General features: G+C 47.6%; 1 protein-coding gene across 3 annotated transcripts in view; it reads left to right on the forward strand.

The window, feature by feature from the left end:
• Positions 1-15,033, forward strand: part of KCNK10 (potassium two pore domain channel subfamily K member 10) — a 201,318-nt gene that overhangs the window by 55,399 nt on the left and 130,886 nt on the right. For all 3 annotated transcript variants that reach the window (XR_011648283.1, XM_004476013.3, XM_004476012.3), the window contains exon 2: positions 73-404. Coding sequence is in view for 2 of the 3 variants with exons in the window: in XM_004476013.3 (XP_004476070.2) it covers positions 73-404 (332 nt within the window). In the remaining variant the exon portion in view is untranslated. The remainder of the gene's footprint in view (positions 1-72; positions 405-15,033) is intronic.

Genomic DNA, 15,033 nt, shown 5'->3' on the forward strand with positions numbered 1-15,033 from the left:
GTTCGTCACAAGTTTTGTGCTGCATATTGATGAACAAACTCTCTTTGCTCCCCCCCTCCTCGTTCCCCCCAGTGGCTGTTCCTGCGGCGGCGCCGGCCTGTCAGCCCAAGGCGGCCACTAACGGGCACTATCCGGGCCCACGCCTCTCCATCTCCTCCCGAGCTACGGTGGTGGCCAGAATGGAAGGCGCCTCCCAGGGGGGCCTGCAGACCGTCATGAAGTGGAAAACGGTGGTCGCCGTCTTCGTGGTCGTGGTGGTCTACCTCGTCACGGGGGGGCTCGTCTTCCGGGCCTTGGAGCAGCCTTTCGAGAGCAGCCAGAAGAACACCATTGCCCTGGAGAAGGCGGAGTTCCTGCGGGACCACATCTGCGTGAGCCCGCAGGAGCTGGAGACGCTGATCCAGGTGAGCGGGCATGCGCCGGCCACGGACAGCCTGTGGGAGAGGGTGGGACAGAGCTGGTCCTCCTGGGCCACTGAGCTTTGCCTTGGGTTGAGTCTCTTCTGGTGGCTGGAGGGGTCCTTTCTGGGGAGGTGACACTGGAGACCTTGGAGAAGCCAGGGAGCCAGCGCTTGACGGTGCAGGAGACTCACACGCGATGGCCCGCAGGAGCCCGCAGGATTCTCCATCACTCGGTGCAGGGCCCAGAGGCAAATGGGCTTTGGATTTGCAAATTCAGGTCCACCTAGGTGTGCTGATTCCTGTCCTCTTTCTGAACTCGTGTGAGATGCTGGGATAATAGGGTCTCCTAGAAGCCAGAGAAACGGAGAACTTTAAACAAGCAGGGGTAGATTAACTTGTCCAAGACCAACGAGACTGAGGTAGAGAAGAGGCCAGTGATGTGTTTGAGGATGCTGGTGGAGACTTGAGAGAGCTGTTTTAGTGGGCTTATGGGTGTGAAATAACAGTAGTAGTGACAATAATAAATAGAATGGTAATTATACCACTAATAATCGAGGCTGCTGTTTTTGAGCATCAGCTGCGTATCAGGGACTGTGCTAAAGCCTTTATATATTCTGATGTTAAGAAACAAGACTTATGAGTAAATGGAGGCAGAGACCTCAGGATACAGCTGAGAGAAGCAAGGCAGTGGTGGCGGAGGGTGGGAGCACTTGCCAGAGGGCTGTGGGGTGCAGAGCTGTGGGTGAGCAGGCGAGCCATCTAGGTGGTGTGACGGGAGGAAAAGAAAAGGGACTTGGAAGTCTGCGGAAGCCCGAGAAGGAACCAAGTCCCTGGAGAGGAGGGAAGAGCAGTGGTGGTGAGCCCAGATGGAGGCAGGGTCGCTCGGAGGCCCCTCAGGCAGAAGGTTGATTTCCTATTCTAGAAACAGAGAAAATGTGTACCTTGGTGGCTGGCCTTCCTTTTCTCTTTGCCTTCCATCTTTCCTGCTTTCTTTCCTTCCCTCCCTCTTTCTTTTCATCATGCCTTTCTCTCATATTTTTTCCCTCCTTCTTCACTTCTTACCTTCCTATTCCAAAAGACCTGTGGCTTCTTGGCCTATAGGCCGCAGAACTGTGGGAAAGCATAGCGACTCAGGGCCACGTGGGAGTGCTACATCCACCTCCACCTCCCAATGTCACTGCCATCTTCTTTGGCAGCTGCAGGAGGGCCAGTTTGAGGGCAGATGGCTTTCTGCCAATGGAAGATCCCATGGAGATGGCAGCCTTCTCCTTCCCTTCCTCCTCCTGGTTTTCTTTCCTTGGTGAGAATCACGTTTGCCGATTGGACCAGATCATCAAGATTCCAGGTTCTTATTAGTTATCTTTCAAAGAAGGGTGGTGCTGCACCTGGCTGGATCTTCATCTTCTGGCTGGTCGTCCCCTCTGGGACCACTTCTGCTTTTCTAATGCTGCACACTGCCAGCACTGACTTCCGGAACCTTGGAAGGCTGCCCCCACCCTCCAGCTGGGAGACAGGCTTCTTTTAAGTCTGTTCCTCTGACTGTGGCATGACTCAGATGAGACGAAAGGACCCTAAACTAAGAATCAAGAGAATTTAGATCCAAATTCTAAATTGGATCTAACATTGGAGTGTGATCTCTGGTGAGGTATCTACACTTTATCATTTGTAATGTATTCATCTGAAAACCAGTGCGAAGGATGCTCATATTCTCCCTGTCAGATGACTTTGTGACGATTAGTAGGTGAGAAGGAGCCATACAGTATGGTGGGAGAAGGCCCACGTGGGGTTTTAGGGTGAGGCTGGTTGTCACTCTGCTGACCCAGCTGTATGATGTTAACAATGTAGGGTCCTATCTGACCCTCACATTTCTCATTTGGAAAAAATGAATGGATAGGGAAAGTCTTTAAGGTTCCTTTGAGGTATACATATCTGTTATTTAAATCAAAGTGCAATAGCAGTATCTGCCATTTACCCCTGAAGTAATTAATGTTGTCTCCAACTCCTTAGAACTGTAGTTCCCTAAAGAAAGAATGAGTGACTATTAGTCCTACACATTTTATTGCATGAGACAAATAAGCTCCTTTTCAACATGAACATTTAGCTACCTAAATTGTCAGCCAGCCTCATCCTGCAGCTTTCAGCCTGGGTTCAGACCTCCCTGTTTTAGCTGCATGTAACTTCCAAACTGGGAAGAGAAAGGACCTGGTCCTGGTGTCCTCTCTGGGCTTATTCCTTTGCAGGCCCACTGGCCTACTTGTTGCTCTTGAACATTCTAACCATGTTTTTGCCTCAGGGCCTTTGCACTTGTTGTTCCTTCCAAAGGGAATGTTCTAGGCATTCTAATGGCTTGCTTCCTCGCTGCATTCCCTCATTAGCACCTTACTGGAAATAGAGCTCTGATGCGGTTTCTTCCTTTATTCTCTTTTGCTTTCTTTCTTTTTTCCATAGCATTTATCATAAGCTGACATAATGCTCTATGCCTTTCTTCCCTCATTTATTGCCTGTCTCCTGGCATACAATTGCCATGAGGTCAGGGAAATGGTCTCTTTGGTCGGCTGATTTATCCCTAGTGCCTAGACTGGTGCCTGAAACATGTTAGGTGCAGTAAATGTATATGTGGTGACAAAAGGCAGGCCAAACCTCTGGGGCACTGAAAAAGCAGAGCTCGTTTCAACACCAAGGTATGGTTCTTCTGAGTTTCTCCCCACTCTCAGGTGTGTGTTTCAAAGGTGAAGCCACATCACAGTACTCAGATCTCTCCGTGGGCAGGAGGTATCCTGGCAGGGACTTAGGCTCAGGGAAATGTTTGAACATATGACTCACTGAATCATTTAACTCTGACCCTTTGTGCAAATGGGAAATGAGTTCCCTTCTCTCTTTGAAAAACATCGTAGGCAGATATGTCTTCACCAGCAATGGAACAATTGGCTCCCTAATATCCTTTCTAATTTAATTTCCTACTGCTACCTCCTGGTGTCCTTTCTGATCTCACAGTCTATCATTCTCCTCTCTCATTCCCCTCCAGACACACTGGCTTACTTGTTTTTCTTCCACCTGTCATCCGTCTACCTTTCTACCTATCCATTCTTCCTTCCTTTCATCCATCCATCCATCCATCCATCCATCCATCTATCTATCCAATAAACATTTATTGAGTACTTTTACATGCCCGGCTGTTAGGTGTGGGGAAACAAAAAATGAATGAGTAATAATTCACAGCCAAATGTAAAAGACCCAGATAAAGGTAAATAATTACCATCTTAAGTGTGGAACAATGGAAAAATCTACAGGGTATCATTAGGTTTGCTTACAGGTGTCAGAGAGGTCTTCTAGGAAGAGGCAAGATCTGAGCTGAGTTTTGAAGGGTGAGGAGTTCTGCAGGCAGCTGGGGGTGATGGTGGAGGGAAAGTCGTTCTCTGCAAAGAATTTGCTCGGGTTCTGCCTATTCTTTAAGGCAGCTTAGTTGGCGTTTGCTGTGGAAGCTTTCTCCAGTGGATGCCATGATGCCCAGATGCTGTGATGCACTGCCCAGATGTAGAGCCGACCCCTACGGAGCTCGTGTCAGCTGAAGAGAGCTGGCCTGACTGAGGTCACGTGCCCTTCCTGGCTGGTCCACCTCCTGCGACTGATCCAGGTGGAGCTGCAAATGAGGGGCCGTCCCAGCGTCACAGCCCTAGGTTTGCCTGAGCCATACACTGAGACAACGTTGCAGCCCATCCTCTGCTTCCTTTCCTTCTCTTCCCTTCCGCAGTGCTGATGCCAAGGGCACTCCCGGTAAGGCCCCTGCATGCCCGTTGCTCCACCTCAGAGCCTGACTGCCGCGGAGCCCAGCCTGTCCTTCGGCCACACTTCCACAGCGCCGTGAACATCCTTGCAGCCCCATCGGGGCCAGCCTTGAACGAGAGCCCAGCAGTACCAGAGTTCCTGGAGGGCAGGTCCCTGGGCTGTCTTCTTTCCTTAGGACCCTTACTCGGGTGCATAGTTGCTGCACACTCATTGAACTCAGGGAGGACCCACTGTTACCCTCTTGAGCCAAGCGGGTATTAACCCCATTATCCTGGTAGGGAAACTGATGCTTGAGGAGGTTGAGTAACTTTCCAAACACCAAAGGGAGGTCGGTCTGACTGCACTGCATTGCCCAGTGGGTCTACAGGCACTCCTTTAAGCAGGTCTGACTTTTAAAATAAGCTAAACTCTCTCTTAAATATTTGGTTTATATTTAACACTTTCCAGATTTTTAGCAGAATCAAAAAACATTTGAGTTCTTTGCTCCTATGAGGAAGCACTTCTCTACTCTTCCTATACCCATTGAGTAACAGTTCTGGACCTGGGACACTTTAAGATCTCCATCACTGTCTTATACTTTTGTTTATTTACAGTCATTCTCACAGTCTAGGTTAAGCAGGTGTAAAGCTGAACCTGCATCAATAGAGAATCAAATCATATTTTAGGGAAACGGACTTGGCCCAGTGGTTAGGGCGTCCGTCTACCACATGGGAGGTCTGCGGTTTAAACCCCGGGCCTCCTTGACCCGTGTGGAGCTGGCCCATGCGCAGTGCTGATGCACGCAAGGAGTGCCGTGCCACGCAGGGGTGTCGCCCGCATAGGGGAGTCCTACGCGCAAGGAGTGGCCCCGTAAGTAGAGCCACCCAGCATGAAAGAAAGAGCAACCTGCCCAGGAATGGCGCTGCCCACATCCCGTGCCACTGACAACAACAGAAGTGGACAAAGAAACAAGACAACAAGACGCAGCAAATAGACACAGAGAACAGACAACCGGGGAGGGGGGCGGAATAAATAAATCTTTTTTTTAAAAAAATCGTATTTTAAATTCTGTGCTTCAGTTCACTGATAAATTCATAAGAATAAAAATGTCTATTCATATGGGCCAGGAGAAGTAGCCTCACACTTTAAGCCTCTGAGCAACTCTGTATGTGGTCCTCATAAGAAACACAATATTTAAAAATAGTTCATCTTATACATTTGGAAGGGTTTTCAGTGAGATGTGTTCTAAGCAGGAATAATAGTAATATTGCATCACACCAAAGTCTGAAATAAGTGACCTGTGGGTAGAGAATTAGACCAATGGGATTTATTTATTTGGTCATGTTGGGACTCTTGGCTGGACTGAGGGAACCTTTGTAAAGCTAAGTGGGATGGGGTGATTCATATTATTGAGAACAAAAACAGACTGCTCAGGTCGGTTTAACTCTGAGTTTGAAGGACCCCATGATTCCTTGGTGGGACAGATTACAGTTTGACCCGCAGTGAGGCCTGTGGATCTTCTAGGGGAAGAGTCAGGTCCCTTTAATGTGGATCCATCTAGAAAAAGAAGCGGGGAGTTGACACTCACCCCCATTCCACTCCATCTCATTTGGTGCCTGGGGCTGTCACTTAACCGAGGCTGGGCAGTTCAGCTGTGGAGGAAGCGTGAAATCCATCCATCTCTGGAATCTTACCCCTGAGGCTGAGGGGGTCTGTTGATGACTGTTGCAGTGTGCAGAGCTGTTGTATTAGTAAAAACTAGTTGTCACTTACTGTTGTTTACTTTCCTCCAGGCACTATTCTAAGTGCTTCAAGCCTTCAGCTCATTTAACCCTGGCAGCAGGCCTAGAAGGTAGGTGCTGTCATCACCATCATCCCATTTTCATGGGTGTAGCAAGTAAGTTCTAAGAAGTTAAGTAAATTCGCCAAGGCCACCCGGCTGGTGGTTCAATCAGGACTGGGCCAGCCCCCAGAGCCCATGGCCTTTGTGCCCTTCTGCGCACTTGGGTCAGTGGCGAGTATCCCATTTGGACTGTTGGGCCCTTTCCTAAAGCTTTTTCCTCCAGGAAAAGACTGGAAGGAGAAGGAGAAATGATTAGCTCCCCAAATGGGGTAGTGCATTTTCCAAGAAGAGGGTGTCAAGGAGCGGAAGGAACACAGGTGTTAGTCAGGCAGTCTTGGTCTCTTAACCCCACTGATCCGAAGGCTGCCCCCGTAACAGAGGGGCCGGGCAGCCTTCTCATTGCGGATGCTGTGCCTAGCAGGGGCCTGGCATATCGTTGGCAATCAGGAAGTGTTATTTCCTTCTCCCCGTTCTATCTTTCCTCTCCAAATCAAAGTGCAGGGAAGGGAACAGAACAGACGATGGTAAACAAACCTAGAGTGCTTGCCTATCTTCTGCAATGGTAAAGTAGTCAAAATGTGTTGTAGTTGCAGTTTCCACGAACTTGATTTGACAGCCGCCCTGCCCCAAAACGTCTTTATCATTCATGCTTTCACAAGCCACAAGTGCTTATGTCCCTCGTTCCCAAAACAATTGTTTTAGAAGCTTCTATGACTAATCTTGGAGAAAGCAATGAAATACTCACTTTCTGCAAACCTCAAAGAATAAAACTGTGAGGCTGCTTCTCTGACCGACAGGGGACGAATGTCTCGGCCTGCGTGGATGATGCTTTGTAGCAGTTGTTCTTCTGGTTGTGAACGTTTAGACATTTTAGACAGAATGCCTTCTGCAGAGCTCCTGTGGTTACAGAGCTGGGGCTTCTCCTTGGTAATGGCCCTGTTGAAGGAAGGGATGTTTCACAGGAGCACGTTTAGCGTTGGGTGAGTGCCCGCCAGGGGGAATGTGGCACCTTCTCTTCTATGGCCTGGCTGTAATGAGGACGAGAGCTCCTTGCTGACTGGGGAGAATTTCTGGGAGGCTGTTCTCTCCCCGGAGTGAGCAGATCGCCTCACTGCCCAGGAGACTGACATTTCCCCTGACATGTTTCAGTTCTTGCCTTGGGCAAATTTTTTAACGTCGCAGAATCCTCTAGACCTTGAAATGGACATTTGCTGTGGGTAGTAGGCTCTGTGTATGAAGAAAGCCCTAAAGCTTTCATCTGCCTGGCATGGGTTAGGTCTGGAATTGCCTGGAAGCATGAGGTTTTTTTTTTTTTTGGGGGGGGGTGTTCCTTCTCATTCTGCTGTGTCTCCGGTCACTGACAGCTTCAGTGACATTTTATGCTGGTGACTAGGAGCTTTGCCACAGGTTTTCACTTTATGACCTCTTAGGGTCTAATACATTGACAGAGTCTTAGTACTTGGCTCAGTATTTAGCTGCAGGTTGTGCAGCTAGTTGTACAGGCTAGGAGGCATTACTGAAGCATTTGATTCTCTGTCTTACCCCAAGGGCAGCCACTGTACTGCCTCATTCTGTGGAGGGTAGATACATTGGTTAAGTTCTCACAGCTAGCTTGTGGCAAAAGCAGGACTTGAATCTGGATTTTTTTTTTTTAAATTTTTTTATTTTTTATTGACTTTGTAATAATATTACATTAAAAATATATATGTGAGGTCCCATTCAACCCCATCCCCCCACCCCCCCTCTCCCCCCCCCAACAACACTCGTTCCCATCATCATGACACATCCATTGGATTTGGTAAGTACTTCTTTGGGCACCTCTGCACCTCATATACATTGGTTCACATCATAGCCCATACTCTCCTCCATTCCATCCAGTGGGCCCTGTGAGGATTTACAATGTCCGATGATTCCCTCTGAAGTACCATCCAGGGCAGCTGAATCTGGATTTTTTAATGCCAGAGCCGATGCACTCTTTCGTTTTTATTATTACTTAAAAGAGATTTTTTAGGAGGTACTGGGCATTGAACCTCAGGCCTCATACATGCTGGGAAGCAGGTGCTCAACCATTGAGCTATATCCGCTCCCTGATGTACTCTTTTTTTTTTTTTAAGATTTATTTTTTATTTATTTCTCTCCCCTTCTGCACTCCACCCCCACCCCCCTCAGTTGTCTGCTTTCTGTGTTCATTTGCTGTGTGTTCTTCTGTGTCCACTTGTGTCAGCGGTACCCAGAATCTGTGTCTTGTTTTTGTTGCATCATCTTGCTGCATCAGCTCGTTGTGTGTGTGGCGCCATTCCTGGGCAGGCTGCACTTTCTTTCACGTTGGGCGGCTCTCCTTACGGGGCTCACTCATTGTGCATGGGGCTTCCTTACGCAGGGGACACCCTTGCGTGGCACGGCAATCCTTTGTGCATTAGCACTGCATGTGGGCCAGCCCGTCACATGGGTTAGGAGGCCCTGAGTTTGAACCTTGGACCTCCCATGTGGTAGGTGGGCTCCCTATCTGTTGGGCCAAATCTGCTTCCCCTGATACACTCTTAATCCCACCCATGGTTTGACACATGGGGCTAAGGGGTGCATTATTATATCAAGACAAATTCCTCCCGACCAAGAGAACTTCTGCTCAAATGGCATGCCTTGCTGTTAATGGAAAAGTACCTTCTCGAAAGTTAGTGCCTGTATTCCAACACAGAAACTCGGCCTCCACCTGCCCCAGCCCCCAGCTTCCTCTCTTCCTGACATACAGGTTCCCAGAGACCATCCAACAGACCAAGATGGACTGTTGGCTTCTGACCTACTGCCTCTTTTCATCGGCCGTGTCTGTTGAGTCTGATTACACAATGCTTTGGTAAAGGAGGGTTTAATTTAAGACCCAGGCTGTGACATGAGAGGCCTGGTATCATGCTGAGATCTTGGGTGTGATGTTTTGTGGATGTTGTCATGGTGACCAGAGCTGCTATTCTGCAGATCAGGGTCATGCACTGCCAAACTTTTCTCTCCAGCAGGGAGGGGTTGATATGAACAACCCATTCACATTTCCCACTGCTGTGGCATTTACCATCCTCTCTTTTTGCCAAGCCCTAAATCATTCACTCACTCACTCATACATTGAACAAATTAATTGATTTCCTGCTGTGTGTCAGGCACAGGGCTAGGTGCGGGGTACATAATGGTGAATAAAAGACAGTTGTGATCCTGCCACATCATAGAACTTATAGCTAAGACATCCTAGTTTTTGTGGTTCTGTAATAATTGTTCATAGTGTCCCACTCTCTCTTGAAGGTGTCCTTGTTTGAAGGAGAAATTGCGTGGTAGTGGGGGAGGCAAGCCTTATGCATATGATCACACAAATAAGTGTAAATGAGACCATGGTGAATGCTGCAAAGGAGAGGGAGAAAGAACTGCAGGACCGTGAGCAGGAGGATTGACTATGTAAGATGGGGAGCCAAGGGCTGCTCAGGGAAGCACAGCATGACTGAGTCCTTAGGTGAAGGGGAGCAAATGTGGCAGGAGGTCAAGAACTTGGCAGGTGATTAGGCTTGGGTCAGACACAGGGGCTAAATCATGCAGGGTCTGTGTTTGGTTCAATCGTAAGAATGCTGGGAAGCCACAGTTATGGGTTTTTTTTAAGATTTATTTTGTTTATTTATTCCCACCCACACTTGCTGCTTGCACTCGCTGTCTACTCTGTGTGGCCATATGCTGTGTGATCTTCTGTATCTGTTTGACTTCTCTTTAGGAGGCACTGGGAACCAATCCTGGGAGAGAGGCACTCAATTGCTTGAGCCACCTCAGCTCCCTGGTTTGTTGTGTCTCTCATTATCTTTTTCCTCTGTGTCTCTTTTTTGTTGCATCCTCTTGTTGCATCAGCTCACCAAGTGGGCTAGCTCGCCTTTACCAGGAGGCCCTGGGAATTGAAACTTGGACCTCCCATATGGTAGACAGGAGCCCAATTGCTTGAGCCACATTGCTTCCCACAGTTATGTTTTGTTTTTTTTAAAGATTTATTTTATTTATTTCTCTCCCCTTCCTCGGCATTGTCTGCTCTCTGTGTCCATTCGCTGTGTGTTCTTCTGCATCTGCTTGCATTATCCAGTGACACTGGGAAACTGTGTTGCGATCATCTTGCTGTGTCAGCTCTCCATGTGTGCAGTGTCACTCCTGGGTGGGCTGCATTTTCTTCACATGGAGTGGCTCTCCTTGTGGGGTGCACTCCTTACACATGGGGTACCCCTACGTGGGGCGCCCCTGTGTGGCATGGCACTCTTTGCGCGTGGCAGCACTGCACATGGGCCAACTCACCACATGGGTCAGGAGGCCCTGGGGACCGAACCCCGGACCCTCCATATGGTAGATGGATGCTCTATCAGTTGAGCCATGTCTGCTTCCCTCACAGTTATGTTTTAAGCAGTGGTGTTACATGATCTGATCAACCAGTACAAGATGTTTTGGTCTCTCATATAAACCCAAAGGTAGCAGTGGTAGTTATGAGCTTATTTTAAGTTATTCATTTCTTTCTTCATTCATTCAGCCAACAACTTAATACTCAGGTAGTGTCAACTATGGCGCTCTGCTAAGTGTTTTGCCCTGAATTTCTGAACTGATTTACCCTCACTGATGTCAAGATTCAACTCAAGCACCATCTCCTGGTGGAAGACTTTCTGGACCCTCCAAGTTCAGTGGTGTCCTGTTTGTGCTCCATCAGTGTCACTCCACTGATTATCATTTTACTTGTCTGTCTCCTTTCCATGACTGTGAGCTCTTTGTGGGAGAGGCTATACCTTTTATCTACGTAGCCCTCCTGCCTGGTGCAGTGGCCGGCCAATGGAAGAGGTTTAAGGTTTGAGGAATAAATGAATGGTACTTCTTACTTCTGTCTTGGAGACCAAGAACCCTTCATTTAGAACCTTCACAGAAGTGAAGCAGAACATTCTGCTGTTACTAAGGAATACAAATCCCTTCTTTTCAGCCTGGTTGTCAATAGGACTCCTCTTAAATCACCTTTTTGCCTTCTTTCAGCATGAGCAGATTTGCTTGATGTTTACAGGTAAGGATTTTAAGAACCGCGGTCTGTCCGGGAGCCTAGCTCCTCAGCTGCTGTTCATTCATCAGCCTGCAGAAATCCTTGCTGTGACTTTGGAGTGCAGAGCCAGATAAACCTTCTCCCTCCCTGCCCTGGGCCAGTCCACTCTTCCAAGTAGCCTTTTGTCCAGGAAGTTGAGGCTGAAGCCAAGGCAGCGGGTGATGTCCGGTGGGTGCAGGTTTGGGATCTTTGTGCCAGAGGCCTCGGCTCTGATGCATAAGTGACTCCTCCTGGATATTGGCCTGAAGTCAGAGGGGCTACCCTCTGCCAGCCAAGCAGTCACACGGAAGATTGCTTAGCCTGTGCAAGATCGGGCCTGCAGCCCCCGGCCTGTCTCTACAGGCTCCAGCTTCAGTATTATTATTTTTATCCCTGGGGTTGTGCAGAAGATTAAAACTTTAAGCCACAAATTAAGGAGCTAGTGGAAATTGGCGTGCCTCTGAAAATGAATTTGCAAATGGGATTCAGTGTTCCAAAAAAAACCCTATAAAAATAAAACAAAAATTCAGAAATGAATGTTACTGTGTCCACATTTATATACAAATGTGCATGTGTTTGCTCTTGTTTACAGGGTTTCTGTATACACTACGGAATAATGAGATTTTGATGGTGTGTGGCTCATAGAATTATTCTCATCACTTATAATCAAGTGTATTCATTTAGATAACTAATATTTACTGAATGCCTGCCACGAAGCAGGTGCTGTGTTAAACTCTGGTGATTAGAAAAAAAGTTGCATGATGCCTGTAGGCTGTCCTCAAGAAAGTTGGAGTTTAATATTAATTATATTAATAGCTAACACTTACATAGTGCTTATTATGACCAGGTACGCTCTAAGTCCTTTATACGTCTTCACTCATTTAGGCTTCCCAATGACCCTTTGAGGTAGGAGGGGAAACTGAGGAGCAGAGGAATTAACTTGCCAAGCTTATCCACCTAGTAAGAGGAAAAGTGGGATCTGCCATGTTTCTGGCGAGCATGCGTTTTCACCACGATGTCCTATTCCCTAGTCAGAGACCTTGATTTGTGTTGGATAGTGAGAGTCCAGTGTGATTTGTTCTAGAAGACAAGAAAGCCTTAAGGCTCCTTTGCAGGAGCAGGGTCTCTGACTCAACCTCTGGGACTCCCAGTAGGACCTCTCTTCACCTGTGAGAAGACGACGCTTGGCCTTAGCGCGCATGGCTTGGCATGCTAATGTCAGGTGCAGGGGCTGGGTTAATCTATCGTGTTTAAAACCAAAGGATGGGAGCTTACCGTTGAGGTCTGCAGTTAAGAGTAACTTCTCCACCTCTATTGAGAACATGCATTTTTCCTGCCTTCTCGGTGGAAATGAGTAGAAGAGATGAAAAGCTTGCTGATACAGGCTAATTTTACAGAGTTAGTTAGGGTTTACCCTTTTGTTCTTTTTGAAGTGAGGAACAGAAGTATAAATTCTGCTCTGCTTTGCCCTTTTTCAGGTGGAAGGAAGAATGACATAACAGATGAGAATGAGACAAATGCTTGCGAGCTGGACAGAGAACTATTTGTGGGAGATGGGAGAAGGGAAAGGGGTTAAATGAGAACTTCTGACCAGTCCAAGGTTGGCCACTTACTAACTACTATAACTATGGGTATCTATTATAACAGGGTGTTTGTGAGGAAGAATGTAAGAAAGCAGAGCCTGGCACATTGCAAATGTTTAACATTGTTATCACAGATTTTGTGAGGAAGAAGATAAGAAAGAGTGATTGCCACACAGCAAATGCTGGATATCGTGATTATGTTGATGAGTATTCTAATATTTTCTTTGAATTCTCTGTCTCCACTTCCTTGTCTGCCTGCCCATCAAATTGTGCTCTTCGGAGAGGTACTAGGTGTTGACACATTCTCTAAGGGGCATAGGAAAGGAAATATTAATTTTGGGTTAATATTGAGCATTTGATATTAACGCTATTGAGCAAGAAGGAGCTCCATGTGAATGGCTACAACTTAAAACATATCTTTTTCGTGATGTTTTTAATCATCTGTTAAAGTTCAGGCACTCTCCAAAGCAGTGGACAAGAAAAAGAATAGTAATCTTTCATTTAGCTCACATGGCAATGAATCAGTGTTCCCGTAGATGCTTTGTAGCCCAGTATATATATTTACAGAAATTTGATTACTATCTTTGAGACGGATAATCTCAAGTACAGAAATAGCAGTGTCCACATTCAACATTCTCCTCAAGACCAGGGTGATTTTTCAACATCACTTGGCAAATTTGTTATTCCATCTGTAGAAGCTGAGTCCAAAACTGAAATGAAAGGGTGGCAGTTAGTAAGTCTAAAAGTTTATTGATCTTACCAGAGACTATATCCCTGCTTCTTTAGTGGACTTGATGCTTCCTTGTAGTTTAAAATTTTTCTTTTTTCATCCTTCCATAAAGTCAGAATTTGGAAGGAAAAAGGGCTCCCCATAAATATAGCATGATCTCACACAACAATATTTAGATAGATAAATCACTAGTGCTTTGAATTGAGTTCTAGAACATTTTTTCCCCAAATTATTGACCAGTGGTAGCAAGGAGAGTGAGCATGCTGGAGATCACAGGTTATGGATGTGAGGCTAGCTTGAGCACCAGCTCATCTTGGGTCTTCCTCTCTATTCTCCAGATTCCCCACATGTCCTGTCCATTCTTCAGGTAGCCTTCACGTTCCATTTCTTGCCAGGCTGCAGAATTCTGCCTGGCTCCCCAGGGGACCTGAGGAAAGGCTAATGTTTGCACAGAACTAGATTCTTTGAGCAGTGGGAAATATCCGGCTTTTCGCTGTGGCACTGGAGATGCCTCTCTCACTGCCTTTTCATGGCTTGACCAGGGCTTTGTGACCGTCCATTTGAGGGAAACTCCGAGATGACATGGCGGTTAGGAAGCTCACTCCACCGTGGCTGCCTGCCTGGCAGTCCCCTTTCTCTTTGACACTTGAGGTGTCCCAGCCTGAGTAGAGTCTTTCCTGCTCTCCCCAGAGGTGGGGCACTGGACCAGGAGCTTCTGTCACCTGAGAGGGGGAGAGAGAAGAACCTCCAGGGTGGGGAGAAGAGCCTCTCCAACGTTTCGGATGAGGAGCTTCCTGTGAACAACTTTAATAGCATCCGCTTGCCAGCTTTGCTGGGCACTGGATGTGTGATTGTGCCAAGGTATGGCCCCCCGCCAAGTCTCACGTGTCCTGTGGGGACAGTAGCCGTGTTCACCACACAGGTTGTCACAGGGTTAACTGAGGTAATCTATGCAACTAGTACATACTCAGAAAGGATTCTTATCATTATTAATATTATATAAGAGGCGACGAGGCACACGATGCTGACAGTCATCCACCCTTAAAAAAAATCCTTGCCACAGCCCTGCAAGTCCCTCATTTTAGAGATGAGGAAATCAAGGCCCAGGGTGAATATTTACCAGAGAACTTTCTCTGTGGCACGAGAAATACGTGAGGTGTTGATTCTCTACCTCTCTAGATTGAGGCAAAGTCTCCTTTAAATCCGGCACAGAAGGCCTTGCTGGGGGTGGCGCCATAGCTCCTCTCTGATACCTTCCCACGTTGTTGGAAATAACGTGGATGTAGAATTGTCCCCTCTCCCAGGCCCCAGGGTGTTCATTTCCACTGCTGTGAAACATTTACAGGTGAAATACTAATGAGCAGGAGTAATTAAAAATAGCGGTGCTGGGAAGCACACTTGGCGTCTGCCTACCACATGGGAGTCCGTGGTTCATCCCAGGGCCTCCTTGACCCGTGTGGAGCTGGCCCATGCGCAGTGCTGATGTGCGCAAGGAGTGCCATGCCACGCAGGGGTGCCCCCGCGTAGGGGAGCCCCACGCGCAAGGAGTGCGCCCCGTAAGGAGAGCCACCCAGCGCGAAAGAAAGTGCAGCCTGCCCAGGAATGGCGCCTCACACACGGAGAGCTGACACAGCAAGATGACACAA

Source organism: Dasypus novemcinctus, chromosome 3, assembly GCF_030445035.2.
Source record: "Dasypus novemcinctus isolate mDasNov1 chromosome 3, mDasNov1.1.hap2, whole genome shotgun sequence".
Lineage (NCBI taxonomy): Eukaryota > Metazoa > Chordata > Mammalia > Cingulata > Dasypodidae > Dasypus > Dasypus novemcinctus.